Genomic DNA, 21,040 nt, shown 5'->3' with positions numbered 1-21,040 from the left:
AAGAGTTTACCTAGCAAAGTTCAGAAGAGATCTTCACCTTTCAGTTAGCTTCAGGGCAATGAATTTTTTGTCCACAAAAACTCATAATTTTTGTTAAGTTTTAGAAGCTGCAAACTGCAACAGAGAAGGGAAAATCTAAACCAACAAAATTACTGGTCCTTGAAGTGAGTCTCGTTATAGACAGTACATGTTAGTGGCGTCTGATGAAAGGGAATCTAATCATGAATTTTTTCATAGCATGTCCAGACTGTACCCAGTGTTATGTGTGGGAATGTCATGCACGTCTGAGCTGAGACATGGCAATGGTTTGGCTGAGACACAGTAGCCCAACAGTTTAAATAAGGAATGAAGAAAGAATGCAGAAGGGATTGAGTATGAGGACAAAATGAGCCTGAATCAAATTGATAGCATGTGTAAAATGAGATTGGAATCTGGCTACGACAACAGGGTTAATTAATACTACAGAGAAATGAGGTTGTAGAGGGGATGGCATCTTTAGGTAGAGCAGGTGATCAAATCATTGGAATTTACTCTCATTAGAGAGAGAGCTCAGTGATTCCCAACTGGATGCTGGGGAAATGGGCTGTAGAAATTTCTGATAACTTTCACTAAACACAGGATTTCTCCATTTATGTCACATGCAACTAGGGACCAGGATGTACTCATTGATGTGTGTCTGTGTGTGTGTGTGTGTGTGTGTGTGTGTGTGTGTGAGAGAGAGAGAGAGAGAGAGAGAGAGAGAGAGAGAGAGTAAGCCCTTCTTTCTCTCACAAAAAGAATATCATTCGGTATTCACTTTTCCCCAGTGCCTAATTTATCAACATCACTACGTCAATGCTTACTTTCTCTGCCGAGAGATACTGTGGCATAAGGAACAGCACTGCTAAATTGGTCATTAAGAAGACCAAATTGCAATCCCACCACACCCTCTAACAGCGTGCGCATGGACAAGGCATCTATAATCTCATCCATAAAATGGGCATAATACCTACCTCACAGGGTTCTTGGGAGGAGAGTAAAGTATGTCACAAAGTTTAAAGTGACGTATGAATGTTAGAATCAGGAAGTCAAAGGTTCAAGGGCTGCCTCTGACATATATGGCTTCTGTGGCCCTGGACAACCTCTCAGTGCTCCCAGACAATTCTCTGATGCTCTAAGGTGCGCAACAGCTACTTACCTACACCGTTATCCATGAGCATTTATTAAGCTAATAATTATTATAATAAATATAATTATATTTATTAAGCTCATTATTATGATCTAAGCACTAAAGATGTAGGAAAAGGCAAAAATAAATAACTGTATAAACGTATACATGAATGAATGAATAAACAGACAAATAAAGATAAATAACCAATCCCTGCTCTTGAAGAGCTCACGGTATAACAGAAGGGATACACAAAAGCAATTATATACAAATAAAATCCATACAGAATAAACGGGAGATAACCCATAGAGGTAAAGCAGTACACTTAAGGGGGATCAGGAAAAGGACTGTAATAAGTATTTACATAGCATACTATGTGCCAGGCACTATGTACCATTATTATCTCATTTGAGCCTCATAACAACCCTGAGAAGGAGGTGCTGTTATTATCTCCATTTGACAGATGAATAACCAAGGCAAACACAGGTTAAGTGACTGGCTCAAGGTCACACAGCTACTGTCTGAGGCCAAATCTTAGCTCGAGACTTCCTGACTCCAGGTCTACAGCTTGGTGCATGCTTAAAAGCTTCATTTTTTCTGAATCTCAGATTCCTCAGTGCCTGATGGGTGTAACTAGGTAGTCTCTGAACATCCTTCTTGATCTCTCATCCTGGAAAAACCAGAATCTCTTGACTCCAGACCCAATCCTTTTTGCTATACTGCACTGTGAATTACTATCATTTCTCCAACATTTGCAATAAAATGTTCTTGACTCCTTTACTTGGCTCACAGCATGTAGGCAAAAAGTGAATTCAACAGAAAGCTCTAGGTAGAAGATTATTTTCCCCTTCAGTTATCAGAATATTCTACAGCAAACCAATTTCTTCTACATTTCACCTTTACCCACCAGCACCAGCTTTGCTCCTCCATGTACTTTACCAAAAGCTAACTCCAAGTTCTGTTGCTCAACTGTGCCCTAGAGAGTGACAAAGATAAATTAATGGAATCGCTGTGTGCCAAAATAAAGCATGTGCCCTGTCACCACCAATATATGTTAAGTCCATTAAGTTCTATTTTAATTAACTGAACTTTAGCTGGAAAGCCACAGCAAACATGTTGAATTAGCGGAAAGAAACTTTCACAACATGCCAGATAAACCCTTTATTCCATATGAAGTAGAAATAGTTCCTGAAAAGGATTTAGCATTTGCAGTAAATGAGATTTTTATCAAAGTCAAGCAAAAAAAAAAATCAGCTTTGCATTGAAACTACAATCTGGCTTCAAGCTGATATATACTCACCCCCAGTTAAAAAAAAAAGGGGAGGGGAGCCTTAATAAAAGGAGCCATAACATTTTGATCTCTTCAAAAGTTTTTTTTGTAATGATCAAACCAACCTCAAGAAATGCCTAATTCTCAATCCATGCTGTGTCTGGCTAAACCCAAAAAGCCAAGTGGGAGGTAAATTCACTATTATACAAGTGCTGAGCCCTCAGTTTCCAAGGCTTATAATAAGTATATTAAAAGTAGGGAGGCCAGCAAAAATTCTGTTTCATGCAGATCTGCCCTATCCTGCCTGTATACTCCTATCTACCTATAGCCTGTTTGGTTTTTCATCTCTCTCAACCTTCTTTATGAAGTCTTGGAAAGTCTAGGAAGTAATGCGAGTTAACCATGAGCTTCTGCTGCCCACGCAAGGAAAAGCATGAAAACGACTAGTGAAAGACTTCAGCCATCAATAAATCCTTTTCTTCTATAAGATGCTTGTGTTCCAAGGAAATGCATGCTTTATGAAAATTAAGTTGAGACTTAATAGTCACATACTTAGGACAATTTTCATTTGAGACTCGAGCTAAATGATTAAGTAACACCCCCATGCAGGCGAATGAGTTTGACACATCTTGCCAAAGAACATTTAATGGGAAATGGTAATGAGGCCTCTCACTGCAGCCACAGAATTTAAGGCTCCGTAATTTAGAGAGACCACTAGACACTCCTATAATAGCGAAAGATTGTTAATTCATCATGCCAGAGCCAGCCCCTAAAGAGAATAAATCTATTGCTTATGCAAGAAATGTGACTTTTTTTGTAATTTCTTTTGCTTCCTAACCCAGTTACTCTTTGTAGATTTGCCATGTCATCCAACAACTCTTAATTATTCCTTCCTTAACAGCCACCTCTTTCAGGTCATAAATGGCACCATATAGTCATCTCTAAGCTTACCAGATGCCAAAATGCCTTCCCTCCTGGCTTTTTCCTTTTTACATCTAATCAGAGTGATTTCTAGAAGTAAAACAGGGCCTTTTTCTCCCAACATCTTCACTTACAAATATATCAGGAAAGTACTTAGTGAAGACTTCAAGAGGACAGCAAGAAAAGGTTAATAACTCCCCCAGGGTAACGTAGTGAGTAAATGCCAGAGGCTGTAGCTGAATCAGGTCTTTCTGACTCCAAGTCCACCACTGAATCCACTCTACTATTCTGCCTGTACCCAGGCTCCAATGGGAGCCTACTGTTAAATTTTCAGTATGAGCATTTATACCTGGGAAATCAGAAAATAGTACAAATTAGGGCTTGATTTTTTTTTTGTTGATTGTCTAAATTAAGGAAGTGATAAAGAAAAATTTTAATAATGAAGATTAAACCTTAAAGTGTGTCATGCTTTGAAGAGCCAGTTGTTAAACATTTCCCTTCACACCTCTGCACATACCACACTGATATACCACACTTTATTCAGCCATGACACAATTATTGAAAATGTAGGATATGTCTAGTTTCTAGTTTTTCACTATTGCCAATGAAGCTTCTGTGAATGCTTTTTGTAGCTGTCTCCATTTTAATACCATCTTTAGGATAAAGTTAAGATTTTAAAAACCACCTATACTTTTGACCACTCAGAGATATCCTACATCCCAAAGAAATTATTTACAAAAGGAAAAAGACCTCTCCATACAAACATTGGTATCTGCTTTATTTTTGCTAGCAAAAAAACCCCCTAGAAACAACTTTCATGGCCAGCCCACCATTAGGGAATTACTAAACAAATTGTGGTATGTCAACATAATGAGCTATTATTTCAAGATTTTTTTTAAAAAGAGACAAATTTTGGCAATGCAAAGAAAGACATATGAAATGATGCGTGATGAAGATGATAGAATGGAAACAATGTGCTGTTACAGGGAGATACCTTGTGTTAAGTTTATATTACATTATTTCTTTTCAACAAATAAAAATGTATCTTGGACCTGTGATTTTATTTCACAGTGATTACATAACAGCAATTAGGAAATAGGACTTGCTGCTAGTTAGTGATTTTTTTTAGCTGCAACAAAGCTGCCCATTTTAGTGATTTCATTTCTCCTGAACACTTTTGTTGTCTTGCTAAGGAATATAAGTGGAAATGTCCTAGAACATGGCTGACATACATGGGGTCTCCTGAATACATACGGACAGTTATTATAAAAGGAAGGGATTCCATATAATATATTTTGGGATCAGTGGCTTACACAGCTAACCCTTGGAAAAATTTTGCTTGGATCAAGTCAGTAAGATTTATTAATCACCTGCTAAGTTCCAGGCACTGTGCTAAATGCCAAGGATACAAAGCCCTACTCTCGAGGAGCTCGTGGTTTAAAGAATGAGAAACTATGCAAATGACAGTACAAATATGATACATATACATACATAAATACACACACATACAAATATACATACACATACATACATGCAATAAGTTAGAGAAAATCTCAGGGGGGAAAGGTACTAAAATTAAGGAGATCTGGGAAAGACTTCTTATAGGAGATAGGATTTTAACTGAAACTTGAAGGATTCCAAGGAAGAGGAATTAAGGGAAAGGGAGAGGAATAAGCTTTTCTAATGGGTGTACTATGTGTCTGATACCATGCTAGGCATTTTACAAATTTATTTTCACTTGATCCAAGAAAGAGCTAAGAAGCAAAGATGAGGAGGGAGAGAGTTCTACGCATGGGGAACAGCCAGTGAAAATGCTGTCAGAAATGGAATGTCGTAAGTAAGGAACCACACATGACTTAGGGACTTGAAATTGAACTTGTACCACTGACTCAAAGTGAATTTTCATCTGTTTTAAAGAGTCACAAGCCAAAAAAAAAAATGAAAGAGAAAATTTGCCACACTTTTTCACACTGGTTAAGTATATTTGACCAAAGGACCTTAAAAACAGGAATGATTCTCATTTGTCTGATGATGGCTCAAGTTCTTCTTGAAGGTGGAAGGATTAACTGTCTTCTTAAGTCCCTTTCCAGTCATAAAAAACTATGCTTATTTAATGGTCTAATTAAATTTTAAAAATTTGAATTATACACTTAACAATACTGTCAACAAATATACAAGATAGAATAAATAGAACCATAGAATCTAAACTATATGTTTCTCTTTAAAATGAAAACTATGGTATCAACTTAACAAAAGGCATTTTCTGATTTCTATTATGTTCTTATTTTAGTTGTAAGCAATTGTTTTTCTCCTTCTATTATCCTCACTGTGTCATTTCGTATCTCTTTCTTTGTACTGCTCAAATTTGTTATTTTTTATCGTGGAGTGATAGTTCGTGTTGTTATATCACGAATCATTCAACCATTCCTCAGCAGTTGACTGGTCAGATGAGGGTCAGATTTTTATCAGATACATTTACTACAAAGATTTTTCCCAGCTTGTTTCTCTTTCTTCCATTTGGAAAATATTGCTTTTTGTAATGTAAAATCTTTTTATTTAGGTTTAGTCAAATCCTTCAATTTTATATCCAAAAATTTCTTCTAACATATAAACTTTCTTTTATATGTTTCTCTTTCCTACAACTATGATAAATATGATTGTTTTCTTCCAATTTTTATATTTTTTAATATTTAGATTATTAATTTATTGGGAGTTTGCTTTAGCATGTTATGTAATTCATTTTTCACCAAACACATTCAATTTTAGTCAATCGTGACTTCATTCCTCAATACTTGGTAATATTGGATTCATAATACTCTATTATTTTAGATACCTAGGTTATAATTTTGGATTGACTCTTCTATTTCAATTATCTATTTTTAAATTTCAGCATCAAGCAGTTTTTTTAAGTATTGCTTTATAGTTTATTTTCCATCTACAAGATTTATTTTTAAGAATTTTTGCTATTAGAGAGCTCACATATTCCCCCAAAACCCCCAAAGTGGATGAACTGAAGGCTTGCATCTCTATTGCCACATTCCACATGTTGGTGGGGTGTGTTTTTTTTTCTGTTTGGGGTTTTTTAATCTACTCTTGACCTGCCATTTGCAGATTCAGAAAGCAGCACTCTATTTGTATGGCTTTTAGAATAAGACCTCAGAAACTGAAATGGAAAACAAAGTCAGAAATAGAAATTTGTTGTTTTTCATTTCTGTGCCCATGGTCCTTCCTTCACCCCACTCACAGCCTTTTAGTATTTAGTTTTAACTGAGTTTCATCAGGACCAAGACTGCTGGACTTTTCAGTTATAACACCTAAGTTCAAGTCCGAACTCAGCCATTAATGCGAGCCCTTGAGCAAATGACTTATCCAATCTAGTCCTCAGTTTCCCCACCTGTAAAATGAGGAAACTGGATTAAGTGATCTCTAAGGTCCCTTCTAGCACTGAATTTGTAAGCTTTTGATAATTTGATGGCCACTTTTGCTAAAATGGAAAGTATTCTCACTCCTGCTGTCCCAAAGATAATAGGCATCTCTCTTCTAGAAGGACAAAATCCTTGTGCAAAAGAGAAAGACTAAAGCTAAAAGGGAGGTCAGATTAAACTTAAGATGCAGCCAGACCAAATAATACTCTTTTACCAAAGCAGTGTGAGGGCTTTTTTGCCCTCTTCGATGGCAGGTTTACAAAAAGGCTTTTTGTTAATTCAGTATAGAATTACTTGTACTGTATTTTATTGCCTCAGCTACACTGTTCTTGAGATTCCTTTGTGGCCAGTGGTCTTTTTCCGTTTTTCTCTTCCTCTCTCACCACCCCTACCCTTCACCCTCCCCACCTCACTCCCACACCCCCAAAACAAATAAATAAAACCTAAGCCCTACAGTGCAATAACTCAAATGTTAGAATTGATTCTGGAAAACTTTACCCAAATGAAGCCTTCCTTATGTGATTCTCCTGCATTTTACAATTTACGTATAGAAACCAGAGCAGAATAATGGGACTGTAATACTAACTGAAATCTATGTAGCAACTTTTGTCTTAAAGGATCCTAAAGTAATTCTACCAATAGGAGAAAAGAATTGATTATGCGGTAAAGTATTAAGTGTACATCCGTTCAATTCATTTATGCAAACCTTTACTTATTAAAGACCTTAGTATTTGGAATGTCTGCTGCTAGTCACTAGGGGCCAAAAAAACAGAATATTCAACAATCTCTGTCCTTAAAGATTCTTGTGTTCTGCTGAGGGGATACGATACACACAGGATCAAGTAAATACATTATAATTTGAGGAGGAAGAGGCTATTATTAATATAAAATATTTCATTTCTAAAACCCTAATTCCAGTTAATGTCCACAGTAAGAAAAATAATTAGAAAGTGAATGGATTACTTTTTACATATTGGGTGTCTATGAAATCTAAGAAACAAAATTGTCATTTCTAAAGACCTAAAGACTGCAGTAATGGAAAATCAATTAGCAAATAAATGAATTGTGTTTCTATTTAGTCTTCTTTTGATAATGATTCATTTCCTCTTCTCTCCAATAAAGGGCTCTCCCTTGAGCACAGCCAATAGTAAGTGAAACAACTTTTGAATTTCACAAGTGTATCTAATTTTCAGAGTTGGGTTCCATAAATACTTTTCTTATATTTCACTTTCCACATTTATAAAATTAAATTAATCTAGCTTATCGGTAAGGTCCCATCTAGGCTCTCACTCCTATGATCTTGTGATTTTATGTGTTATCAGATCTGATTAAGATCTTTATGTCTTTTTCTTTTATTTAAGAACATAAAGTGTTGATGGTTCTTCACTTCCTGGGACCAGTAAGACTATAATCACAGAAATCATATCATTCACCAAATTTACTCCAGTTGTGTAAGACAGTGTAAGACAATGAAAGCACTGTACATATCTGCATTCAGTGAATCAGTAAATGTTTGTTCAACGCATACTATATACCAGGCACTGTGCTTAGGGCCAGGCTTTGTTTGTGTTCGTCCTTCATTTTCGAAGAAGACCATGACATCAGAGTAATGATGGCATGACCTGAACTTGACTTTATTTTGAATGAGGGAGGCCTGTGCAAGGTCACCAGCCTCACTTTCTCCTCTTGAGTCATCTGGATCCAGTGATCAGATATTCATCAAGATGACTGGGGAAGGCCCAGGATGCAATGGGAGACCTTGGCCTTTTTTGGCTAAGCCTTATTCAGGTACTCACTTAGCCTAAAAGGGCCAGGGTCTCAAAATGCATCCTGAGTCATCTCCAGTCGTCCTGATGAATATCAGGCCACTGGACCCAGATGTCTCAGGAGTTGAAAGTGAGGTTGGTGACTTTGCACAGCCCTCCCTCACTCAAAGTCAACTGCAAGTCATGTCATCATCTTGATGTCATGGTCCTCTTTGAGAATGGACAAACACAATCTGTGAGTAAGTAGCAGCTCCTCTCCCCTCCCCTCCCCTCCCTACCCCTTCCCTCTCCTTTCATTTGATGTTCTGCCTAGGGGAAGGTAAGCTCCATGGCCAAAAGCTATCTTTTTTTCCCTTTGGGTTTACTAGCTACATTTCTTGCTCTAACATCAAGCCTTAAACCCAATTCACTCTGAAGTTCATGGACTGGACAACAAGTCCCCACCCATCTAGCATAGAGTGGATGTAATAACTAAATAGCAATTGTTTCTTTTACCCAGGAACTCTGAGGCTCTTCTCCTCCCCATTTGATTCCTTTTTATTAAAGGGGCTATCCCTTGAGTAATTTAAAGATGTCTATTTAATGAATGGGTGTATCTCATTCAAAGTGAGAATGTGATAAGACTTTAGCCTGAAAGAGCCAGGGTCTCACATTGCTTCCTGGGCCATCTCCAGTCATCCTGATGAATATCAGGCCACTGGACCCAGATGGCTCAGGAGAAGAAAGTGAGACTGGTGACCTTGCACAGCCCACCCTCACTCAAAACAAAGTCAGCTGCAAGTCATGTCATCATCCTGATGTCATGGTCCTCTTTGAGAATGAAGAACAAACACAACTCACTTAGAGTGAGGTGATGCCCATTCAGTGAATATGCCTCTTTAAGAAATAAACAGGGAATGGCCCTTTTAATGAGCAAAAGAAGGGAAAGAGCAACAGTTACTATTAATAGCCACTCTTAAACAAGGAGGGTTCAGAAGTCAGCCATTAAGTGGAGTTTGGGCAGGGACTTATTGGTGTGCAATCTATGGGCTTCAGAGTGCATTGGGTTTTAGGTTTGGGGAAAGACAAGAAAAGAAAGAAAGAGAAAGAAAGAGGGAAGGAAGGAAGGAGAGAAGGAAGGAAGGAAAGAAAGAAGGAAAGAAAGATCCCCAACTGATAAATGGCCAAAGGATATGAACAGACAGTTTTCAGAGGAAGAAATTAAACCTATCTATAGTCATATGAAAAAGTGCTCTAAATCACTGTTGATTAGAGAGATGCAAATCAAAACAATTCTGAGGTACCACATCACCCCTATCAGATTGGCTAACATGACAGAACAGGAAGATGATAAATGTTGGAGAAGATGTTGGAGAGTTGGAACACTAATTCATTGTTGGTGGAGCTGTGAGCTCATCCAACCATTCTGGAGAGAAATATGGAACTATGCCCAAAGGGCTACAAAAATGTGCATACCTTTTGACCCAGCAATATCACTTCTAGGACTGCATGCCCAGCATAAAAATGGGAAAGGGTCTCACACGTACAAAAATATTTATAGCAACACTCTTTGTGGTGACCAAAAACTGGAATTCAACGGGATGCCCATCAATTGGGGAATGGCTGAATAGATTATGGTATATGAATGTAATGGAATACTATTGTGCCATAAGAAATGATGAACAGGAAGACTTCAGAGAGGCCTGGAAAGACTTATATGATCTGATGTTGAGTGAAAAGAGCAGAAAAGAGCAACGACCACAGTATGCAAGTTTTTTTCTGGTAGACTTGGAACTTCATTGCAATGCAAGGACTTAAAAAAATTCCCAATGGTCTTTTAAGGCAAAATGCCTTCCACATCCAGAGAAAGAACTATGGAATTCAATCGCAGAATGTAGCAGACCATTTTTTTTGTATTGTGTTTTGGTTTGTTATATGATTTCTCCCATTCATTTTAATTCTCTTACACAGCATGACTATAGTGAAAATTATTTAATAGGAATGTATGTGTAAGAACCTATATAAACTTGTATGTCATCTCGGGGAGGGAGGGGAGAAGGAGGGGAAAAAAATCTAAGTTATATTGTAGTGATTGTAGAACACTGACAATAAATAAAATTAATTTTAAAAATTTTAAAAAAAGAAAGAAAGAAATCCAGCCTATAAACCCTAAATTAACTGGGCATCTTCTGGCCATCCAAATTTATCTTCCTTTGGAGAAAAGAAGGAAGAGAGTGGGACAGAAGGGAGAGGATGATCTGAGTTACCCAGCTAGCTGGGTCCCCGTTCCAGCAGTTTGGTCTACTCACAGGTTTGCATTCATCCTTCATTTTTGAAGAAGACCATTGCAGCAGAGAAATGATGACATGACTTGCACTTGACTTTGTTTTGAGTGGGAGAGGGCTGGGCAAAGTCACCAACCTCACTTTCTCCTCCTGAGCCATCTGGATCCAGTGACCAGATATTCATCAGGATGACTCAGGGCCAGGGGTACAAAGAAAGGCAAAAGGCAATCCTTACCCTCAAGTAGCTCACAAACTAATGGGGGAAGACAGTAAGCAAACAAATAAGCAAAGAAATTACATACAGGAGAAACAGGAAATAATTAACAGAAGGAAGGCCCTAGAATGAAGAAGACTTGGAAAAGGCTGAATGAAGAAGACTTGGAAAAGGCTGCTTGGAAAAAACCTTCTCTTGACAGTGATGCTGACAAGAGGGAAGGAAAATACATCTATAATTTCAACTAAAATATCATTTTATGTTTTTCAGTAATAAAAATCCTGTGTTAAGAAAACATACATATCCATGTAAATATATATGTTTGCATACCACTTCAAAATGATCAATACATTGAAAAAATATCTTGCATTCAATGTTTATCTTAAAGTTCAAAACTCAGCAACCATCGCTAAAGGCAGAATCCCTACAGGCTCTCTTTCAACGTCTCAGAATCTTCTTAGAGACTTGCCTTTTCCCCTCTACCTGCGACCTAATATAGTAATTCTAAATTTGGGAGATGCTGGGATAGGGATTGGGGAAGGGAAATCTTTATGTGAAAACATTATTTATTTAGTAATTTTCATTGTCAGCTATTTTCTTTTGAAAGTAAGAGAGTGTGTACTAGATAGGACTTCTATGGAAGTATGAAGTTATTATCTTTAAACAAATTGATTATTTTTAATATTCATTTTTTGAAATTATTTTTAAAGAAGATCATTCCATTGAAAGCAGATTACCTTTAATGAATGTCAATGGATCCAATGCATTCTTATCCCATACACGTTCAAGTTCTTCTATTCTTAGAGACAGCCCAAAAAGTGGATCTAGTGATACTTAGCTCTGATGATATCTGTCACTCTGTTTCTCCTGCTTAATTCTTTATTAATTATATGTTGTGACCTGCTCATACCTACTCTGTACCTCTCCATCACATTTTAGATGACGTGTAATTTTGATTCTTCAGAGACTGACATAAACCAATAATGGCACTCGGGGAAACTTTTTAGGAATTTTAAGGACCTAAATTTAGAGTTCATACATCAGATGTCAGCTGTAGTTGGTTAGATAGATATGTATTCAGAAATATCCAAATATTTTTATTATTTTGATGTTTTCCAACATGTGTAAGAATACTAATGGTTTGTGGAGTTGCATTTATTCCATTTGATGTATTTTAATATATTCTACAGACTTTTAAATGTACACACTAAAATGTCTCCATCCATCAACAAGAGTTTGTTACTATATGGCAGGCAATGTGATATCAGAGACTGAAATGAATTAGTATCTGCCATCAAAGGGCTTTTATTCTATCATAGAAGATGCCATGTTCATATATCATACACAAAATTTATTTAAAATAAACACAATGTATTTTTGGAGGGTGTTGGCACTAGCAATTTGAGGGATCAGAAAGGCTTTATGTTAAAAGTGGTGCTTGAATTGAGCTTTGAAAGAAATTAGAGATTCTAAATGGTGGAGTTGAGAGTTTATGTTTCAGGAGTATAGGACAGAGATGGTCTATCATGTGTGGGCAGCAGCTAGTTGAGTTTGATTGCACTATGGAGTGTATAAAGGGGAATGATATATAATAAAGGTAGATTGGAGCCAGATTATTAAAGGCTTTAAATGCCAAACAAGGAAGTTTGCATTTGATCAGAGAGACACTGGAATTTATTGAACAGATGAATGACATGATAAATCCTGAGTTCTAGGAAAATCACATTGGCAGCTGTGTGGAAGATGGATTGGAAAGGGGAAAGACTTGGGACAAAGAGACCAATGAGGAAACTATTGTAATAATCCAGGCCAGAATTGATAAAGGTCTAAACTACCGTGGTGGCGATGCATAGATATCTTGATTTTTCAGGAACTAACCATCTAATTTGAAGAATTCAGCCATTTTGCTAGACTCTCCCTCCTGCTACCTGCCTTTTGGCACTTCTGATGTCCATTAGAATTTACACTCCAAAGTGGGTGGGAAAATGGAAATTATAATATCCGGAACACAAAGGGAACTTGGAAATCATTAATTCCAACCCCCTCATTTTATAGATGAAAATACAGGCCCAAGGAGGTATATAGTCATTTGCTCAAGGTCAGGTAGGTAGTAAGTAGTGGAAATGGAATTCAAACTCAGATCCTTTGATTCCAAATCCAATGAAAGGAGCACTAAAATTAGCATCTGATGCCCTAGGTTCCAAAACCTAACTCTGTCATGTGTGACCTTAGCTACCTCACTTAACCTATCTAGGGCTCTGTTTCCTCAGTCTATATAGTTAGGGATTAGGACTATATGACCTTTAGCCCATCCTGCTCCCTGCCCCGCCATGATCCTAGTTTCTGTCACTAATCTATTGCATTACTTGGTTGGCCTGATAGAAAAATTTGAGTGAAGAAAATGAAGTTGAGATACAAAATGAAAATTGGGAACTCCCTGTAAATTTCAGTTACCTATGATATACTCCGCTCCTCATTTCTCCTTTCTGATAGAAAACAGACTACTGATAACAGAAAAATGCTCCATAGCATAGTTCACAGAAGTCATTATAGGATGTAGGTTGGAAGGGGAGGTGATAGGGTGGTAGATAATTGTATTTATGTGGCAGGGAAAAGAAACTGTTTCCTTTGAAATGATCTTCCTCTCAAGAAAATATCTTTCCGTCACCATATTATTACCTCACTGGATTTGAGATTCTGACAATGTTAGAAATCCTAGCCACCTATGTCTGCTCATCCTATACAACTTCTGTACATGTCCTCCAATAAATCCTCCGTAGGTAGTCCACTATATTATTTGGTCCAGAGCTGTGATTCCGTCAGTGAGGTAACTCCCTCTGCCAATGCAGATGAGCTACTGTTCTGCAATGTATAATCTTAGAGAGTTGCCTAGGGAACCAGGTGATATGTCAGTGGTGGAACCTTCAACCAGGTCTTCCAAACTCTAAGGCCTGCCATGATGCTTGGCACATTACCATATTCCTAGGAAAATAAGTTGTGTATTGACCTAATTCTTTCACATATTGATGAACTCCATGGAATTACACATGCCCATCCATCATCAAGCACTTATCAAGTACTTGCCAGGATTGGCACACACATATGTGTGATTTCTTTTACTTTTTTAATTCAATACTTGAATATTTCTAGGACCTGTGATTTTACCACTGTGGGAAGTCCCTCAGCAAAGCAGATATGAAGTTATCTACGATTAAATTATGTTTCAGAGTTGATGTAGCCAAAAAATCCATAACCTTGTGATGAGCATCTTGAAACTTAGGTAAAATGGTCTTCAGAAAACAGACATTACTCGCTATACTCCTGAGGTCCATATTGAGTGAACATCCTATTTGTTAGGATCCGCAAGAATTTGTGCTCTGCTGGAATCACCTCCAGACCGTACGGAGGAAGACTTTAGTGAAGGACTTAACTTTTTAAATATTAAATTCTGTTTTGACATTCTTGCTTCTATGGACTGTATTCACATAGTGAGCCAGATGGGTAAATGTACATGTAGAATTGGTGCATGGGGTGGTTGGGAAAAGGGTCATTTTGAATGTACGCTTTTGTTTTTTAGATCCCTGAAAGTTTCTACGCATAGCACCACTTCAAAGTTACACATATCTCTTGTTTCATCTTTGCGTTAAATCTCTGAGAACTTCAATACTTAGTCAAGTCAAATTCACAATGGAAAAGTAAGGGAGTAAAGTCCATGATGAGAAATTTCATGGAGGAGATCCTGTGTGGTCATCTATTCCTCCTCCTTTCTGACAGGGCTGTGTTGTGACCCAGCAGGCAGACATTCACAAAGAAGTCTTACTTTTAGGTTATGCCTGCCAAATATCTGCGGTTGTGTTTGTTGCTCTGGGTGGAGTCTCCCTCTTACTGCCATATACACCTTGGCAGAACATAGCCCTGGGCTCAGGGAATCATGCAGTGTCATATTCCTTCGAGTCTGAAAACTTGTACTTTCTTTTCTGTGGGATTTCAGCTTCCCCAAACTAGACATGAAACATTTACACTTGATATGGGTTTCATGCTATGACCTTCTTATCAATTCTTTCCTTTCCTGCCAAGTGGAGAAAACAGGAGCCAGGTTTTTGTGCCTGCTCTGTATTTTGCATGGCCCTCCCATGAAAGCAGTCAGATCTTGGAGAACTTGAAATGTCATCCCCCAAGATCTTGTGCCGCACATTGTGCTAAGTAGAAAAAAGAAAAGGTCACTGGCTCCTTTTGAGCTTTGGTCCTGGCCCATGGTCACTGCTTTTGTATACTTCTGGGAAATATCAAAATGTTGTGTTGGAATTTGGGGCATCACCCTGGATTCTGGACAAGCATTGAGAAAATAGTTCTGACAAGTGTGGAAAATTTCTAATGGCTCGTCTTTGGGGTTAAATAAACTGGTACAAACACAAAACCACCCATTTACTATGGCGTGCCTGTGGGTCTAAATTTATAACATAGCACTTTTCTACTTTATAAAAAGAATCACAGTTCAGACTAATTCAAAGAATGTGTAAGGATCAGACCTTCCCTACATTCTTGGAAACCTCTAAATATATATGTGTGATTATAGATATAAGATCTCTCTCTCTCTCTCTCTCTCTCTCTCTCTCTCTCTCTCTCTCTCTCTCTCTCTCTCTCTCTCTCTCCCCTCAGTTTTCTCATCTATAAAATGAGAGTATTGGACTAAATGTCTCCCATAGTGCCTTCCACATCTTAATTCATTATTCTAGAATCCTAAACATATGTATACAAATATATATGTACATGTTTGCATGTAGGGGTGCATGTATATGTACATTTGTTTATATTTTTTGAAAAGCATATTAGACTGCAAAGTCGAGCGAGTTTCAGACTGTGAGATCCAGACTAAAATAAAAAAATCCTGCCACCGTCCCTCCCCCCAGCTCCCAGAGCTTATTATACTCTACTTATTAACATCATCATTCTTGCACTGTAAGAATTCCTAGAATTTTGTAGCATGCACAAATGCTGGTATTTAGAGCAGGGAGAGAAAAAATAAATTCCCTTCCCTGGTGAGCTAACACTGGGGGTGCAGAGCAGGAGGCCAGGCAACCCCTAAGCAGCAGGTGGTGTGTGTCATTGGAATGCTTTGCAGTCAGGGGTTCAAATAACACTTGTGAAGAAACCCATCCAGAAACAGTGGCCATGCAGCTCACGAGCTAAAATGAAGCCCGCCTCCTAAGGATCGGGTGGCCTGTAGCCACAAAATCTCTCAGATGAGGGATGCTGCAGCTTCTGCCCCCCATGCTGTCCCTCTCGGGGCTTCTCATCTTGTCCTCTTGTTTGTTTGCCTGCTGCAGATTCATCCCTGAGGCCTGGTCGGCCTGCACAGTCACCTGTGGTGTGGGCACCCAGGTGAGGATGGTGAAGTGTCAAGTACTGCTGTCTTTCTCCCAGTCTGTGGCTGATCTGCCTGTGGACGAATGTGAAGGTCCCAAGCCTGTGTCCCAGCGTGCCTGCTATGCCGGACCTTGCAACGGGGAAATTTCCGAGTATAATCCTGAGGAGACGGACCTGCTCTATGGTGGCCTACAGGATTTTGATGAGTTGTATGACTGGGAGTATGAAGGCTTCACGGAGTGCTCTGAGTCCTGTGGAGGAGGTGAGAAGGGCACATTCAGTTCAAACCCCTTTCCCTTCCCCATGTTTTGTCCTCTCTTCATGTTTTCCCTTTCTGTGTGCAAATGTGCTATGCAAAAGATTAGTTTACTGCCTCTGTTCCAAGGATGGTGGGAGGGAATGGAGGAAAGAGGTCTTAACACAGAGTTAGACAAAATGAAACCCAGATGTATTGCTCTCTTATTTTTGGCCTGACTGGGTCTCATGCTGTCAGCCTTGAGTGGCCTGTGAAGCTAATGTTTCTACTTGCAATTGTCTTTCTCATGATTCACAACGTAGTCTCAGTACAACTGATTGGGAAATATCGTTGACATCAACATGGTGGAACCCTTGATACGCAATATCTTTTATCTATGCTCTTGTCTCCATATATGTGATATGAACCAAGACGTAGGATGCCTAACCAGACTACCATCTCCAGCAACAAATTCCCACTGAATTATTTGACACTTGGATTATATTAACAGGTTGTACCTCCTGGGGACATTTAAAAATTTTTGGATAATTAACACTTATATGGTTGAGATAATTAACCCTATTGGTACCTGCAGCTGTTCAGACAGTGCTTTATTTTACATTGCTATTTAAACATGTTATCTCATTTGATCCTCACCACAGCCTCAGGATTTGGTAGTACAGACATTATTATACTTTTTTAACAGATGGAGAAACTGGGGAAGAGAGAAGGCAAGTGATTTTCCCAAAGCCCCATGTATAGATAGTAGATGACAGAGCCAAAATTTGAGGCCTCTGTCTTTGATTCCAAGTTCAGTATTCTTTCTGTTACACTGGACTGTCTCCCTAATATATCTGCTTAGATGTTAGAATTTTGGAGCTAAAAGTGGTTTTAAGAGTCCCTTCCTCTCATTTTATAGCTTAAGGAGCTGAGGCCCAGGGAAATAAGATAACTTATACCAAGATCACAGAGCTAGTAGCAGAGTTGGAACTCTTGAATTTTATGTATTACACACAATTTCCTTATCACTTGGAGAATGACTTAAGCTCAAGGTCATGAGCTAAAATGAAGTCCTATAATATCCTGTACGGATCTGCTCCTCACTAGCAGATTCCAGAATCCACTGCTTGACTCACACTCTCTTTAATGATCTTGGGCTTATGGGCTTCTAAATGAGAATATGTATGTCAGCATCAACATTTTGTCTTTCCTGCTCTCCTCTTCCCACCTCTCCCCACAAAGAGATACTGGGGACACCAGGAAATCATGGGAAAGTCCCTGCCAACCTAACTCATTGGCAGTCAACAAAACCCTTTGGGTGTGGAAGGATCTCAATATCAGGAAATGTCTTCATCACCAAAGATTCCCAATTAGGTAATATAAAAACCCTAACAAGAATTCCCCTGGGCATTGCATTTTTAAAGCATCTTTCTTCATCATTGAGAGGGGAATAATAAATATGACCAAAGAGCTCACAGTGGTGCTGAAAAGGAATTGAACAAGGGAACAAGGGCGAGAGGAAAATGGTCTTTTTATACAACAGGTCTTTTACTAGGAGTTTAATAGTCTGACCTTGGGACTCTTGTTTGTTTCCAAGTCTTCCAATATCAAATCCTGGAATTCAAAAAGGTTTTAATGGAGCGTCCTGGTACTTAAAAGTCTAAATTCTTCCAGCTGATTTTTGTAAGACAGCTTGCTGGAAAACCACTTGTATTGCTTGTTCATACATTTTCAGGGCATCACTTCATACAAAACTAGAGATGAATGTTTTAAAAGACTTTGTTATCACAAAGAACAGGGTAAGCTGAGAGATCTAATGGAAAGGTTGTCACAGCCTTTGGTCCCTTTCTTATGCCAGGGTGATGAGCCAGTTGAGTTTCCATCCCTAATTTCTGATAGAATTGATTAATGAGTCTTTCCAGCTTAAGAAAAATACACTTGATAAAAAATGATATTTATATATGAACTAAACCCTAAGCAGTTGCAAGTTTCAGCTACAGTAAGCTGAGCCTCCAATTTTATGAGCAGATGGAAAAAATAGATTCAGTAATGGAATATATAAATAACTATATGCCTTTATCTTCAAAAATTCAACCATTCCACTGACCAACCAGGAACATAAGATCCAAAGTATATTGTGTATGTGGAATGTATTTAATTTAAAACATTTTCTTTGTATTGATTTGGAAGTAAGATCTGAATGTTTGATGCATCAGTTGATCCATGCCTGTAGGAGCTGAGTCTTTTTATAACATAAATTATTCTTCTTATATAGCCAAGGGAGGAGAGTTACTGAAATTTCTTAGGTCTCAAACTGTCAACAACTGAACACATTTACCTATGGTTGTATCACTGTGCCAAGGTAGTATTTACTTCTAAAATTCTACAGTTGAAAATTCCAAAGTGGTGAAAATATGCATGGAAATATGGTTCATATGATGTCCATATGAACTTTTAAAAAGCCTTTTCAATATATGGAATGTAATATTTTAAAGTCATTGCTTGACAGCAACATTTTATTGTCTCATCAACTTTGATCTTCCACCAAAATGTTGCCCAGGAGATTTTACAAATGTGTCTGTGTGTGTGTGTGTGTGTGTGTGTGTGTACACACACACACACACACACACACACATACACATATATGTGTAGACATAGTTACATATGTGGGTATACATATATAATATATACATGTATACATATATATTAATCATTTTACCTAAAGTCAACCAAAAAAATGTGCAGGATTAGTGAATAGATTCTAAATCAATTTTTTTGGTTGCAACACAGGTCAAGATTATTTTATTGCTTTAATAATCCCAAGAGATGAAACTGGATAGATGCAAAAGTAACCTTTCACCTTGCAGAGGTAGCAACCAGAAGGAACTAGTTAGTAATTTAGCGTGTTGTTAGTGGCCATATTTCCCAGAGCTGTCATCAAATATCATGTAACAATTATGCTATTCTGGTAGATATAAACATTGAAAATCCCATTTGCTGGAAGATTGAAAGCAAACCTAAACCTCTTAGATTTGTGTCCTAGGTCCCACCCTTACCTCCTTGTTTTATGTCAGTTTCCCATATGTGAACTAATAGTTGTGCTCAATACCAGATTTGAAACTGATCAGCTTCCCAAGACTTAAATATTAAGCAAATAGATCAATATCAAAATCGAGGTGATAAAGAACTTGACATCAAGTATTTTTCAGGAAAATAGAAGGCAAACATTTTTTCATAGTTCATTTTTCATTATGAGTTCTTTCCCTGGTATTCTGACCAAGAAATGCAAGTTTTGCCTCATTTAGGTGATAATAACGATGGTTAGAAATGTGTATTAAAAGCTTATTATATTTAAGATACAGAGCTAGGAACTGGTGCAAATTCGAAGACAGGTAAAGCACAGTGACTTTCTTCAAGAAGCTTACAATAGAGTGGAATCATTGATATATGCCTACAAATATGTATAATACCAAGTAAGGGTATATGAGATATAAGCAGAATGCTCTGGGAATTTAAGGAGAAGGAGATCACCAGAGGTAGGGAAGATGGAATTAGGGAAGACTTTTTTGGAGGTGATGCAGGAGCTGGGTCTTGAAGGATGGGTCAGATTTTGACAAGGAAAAATACCCTAAGAGGAAGAGCACTGAGCATGTAAAGTCCAGCAAACATTGTGAAGAAAGCACAGAGACAGAAAAATGCAAGTAGTATAGTTTGATTGGGAGAATGTTGAGTATATGAAGTCGAGAAATGGGAAATAAACTTTAGGGTTACAGAGCACTTTATATATTGCCTCTCCTATTAGAATGGAAGCTTGGTATAAATAGGGATTGTTTGGGTCTTTCTGACTATATCTGAGAATATTACTATTCTGACTATATATATATACATACATACATACATACATACATACATATATATATATATATATGGTGTCTGGCATAAGGAGGAGAATTTAAAAATATTTGATTCATTAATTGATTACCATACATGAGTTTATTTGAGTCTCACAGCCACCTGGTATAGTAGGCATTCCAAGTATTATTATCTTGGTTTTACATGAAGCATCTGGGGCTCAGGAAAGCAAAGGGATGTGCCTAAGGTGAGTGAAGAGCATGGCTGAGAGGTGACAGACCTGGGGCCCCAAACCCAAGCCTTTAAATGTAAATCTAGAGACCACACAGCCTTTCAGGATAATTTTTGTCTGTTCCAAGTTTTCTTTCTTACGTGCCAGATATTGTTTTAAAAATAATGATATTTGAATTGCTAGAACATAAATAAGAAGATGGTCAGGGGCCTTTTAAAAATTTGGTTTTAAATTGAGATTAATGGCACATACATATGTCTGTTCTTCTGGGATCTTTAGATAAAAGTCTTTTATTGTAAGTTGTAAACATAATCTTTTATAACCATTTTCCCTGTAAACTTGTCTTT

At 37.8% G+C, this 21,040-nt stretch overlaps 1 protein-coding gene across 6 annotated transcripts in view; it reads left to right on the top strand.

The window, feature by feature from the left end:
* The window catches only part of ADAMTSL1 (ADAMTS like 1), a 1,091,970-nt gene that overhangs the window by 921,140 nt on the left and 149,790 nt on the right, over positions 1 to 21,040 (top strand). For all 6 annotated transcript variants that reach the window (XM_072655697.1, XM_072655722.1, XM_072655679.1 and 3 more), the window contains one exon: positions 16,335 to 16,636. In XM_072655697.1, coding sequence (XP_072511798.1) covers positions 16,335 to 16,636 — 302 coding nt within the window. The remainder of the gene's footprint in view (positions 1 to 16,334; positions 16,637 to 21,040) is intronic.

This window comes from Notamacropus eugenii, chromosome 1, assembly GCF_028372415.1.
Source record: "Notamacropus eugenii isolate mMacEug1 chromosome 1, mMacEug1.pri_v2, whole genome shotgun sequence".
Lineage (NCBI taxonomy): Eukaryota > Metazoa > Chordata > Mammalia > Diprotodontia > Macropodidae > Notamacropus > Notamacropus eugenii.
Note: the sequence above shows the minus strand (reverse complement) of the source record. Positions and strands in the feature narration are given on the sequence as shown.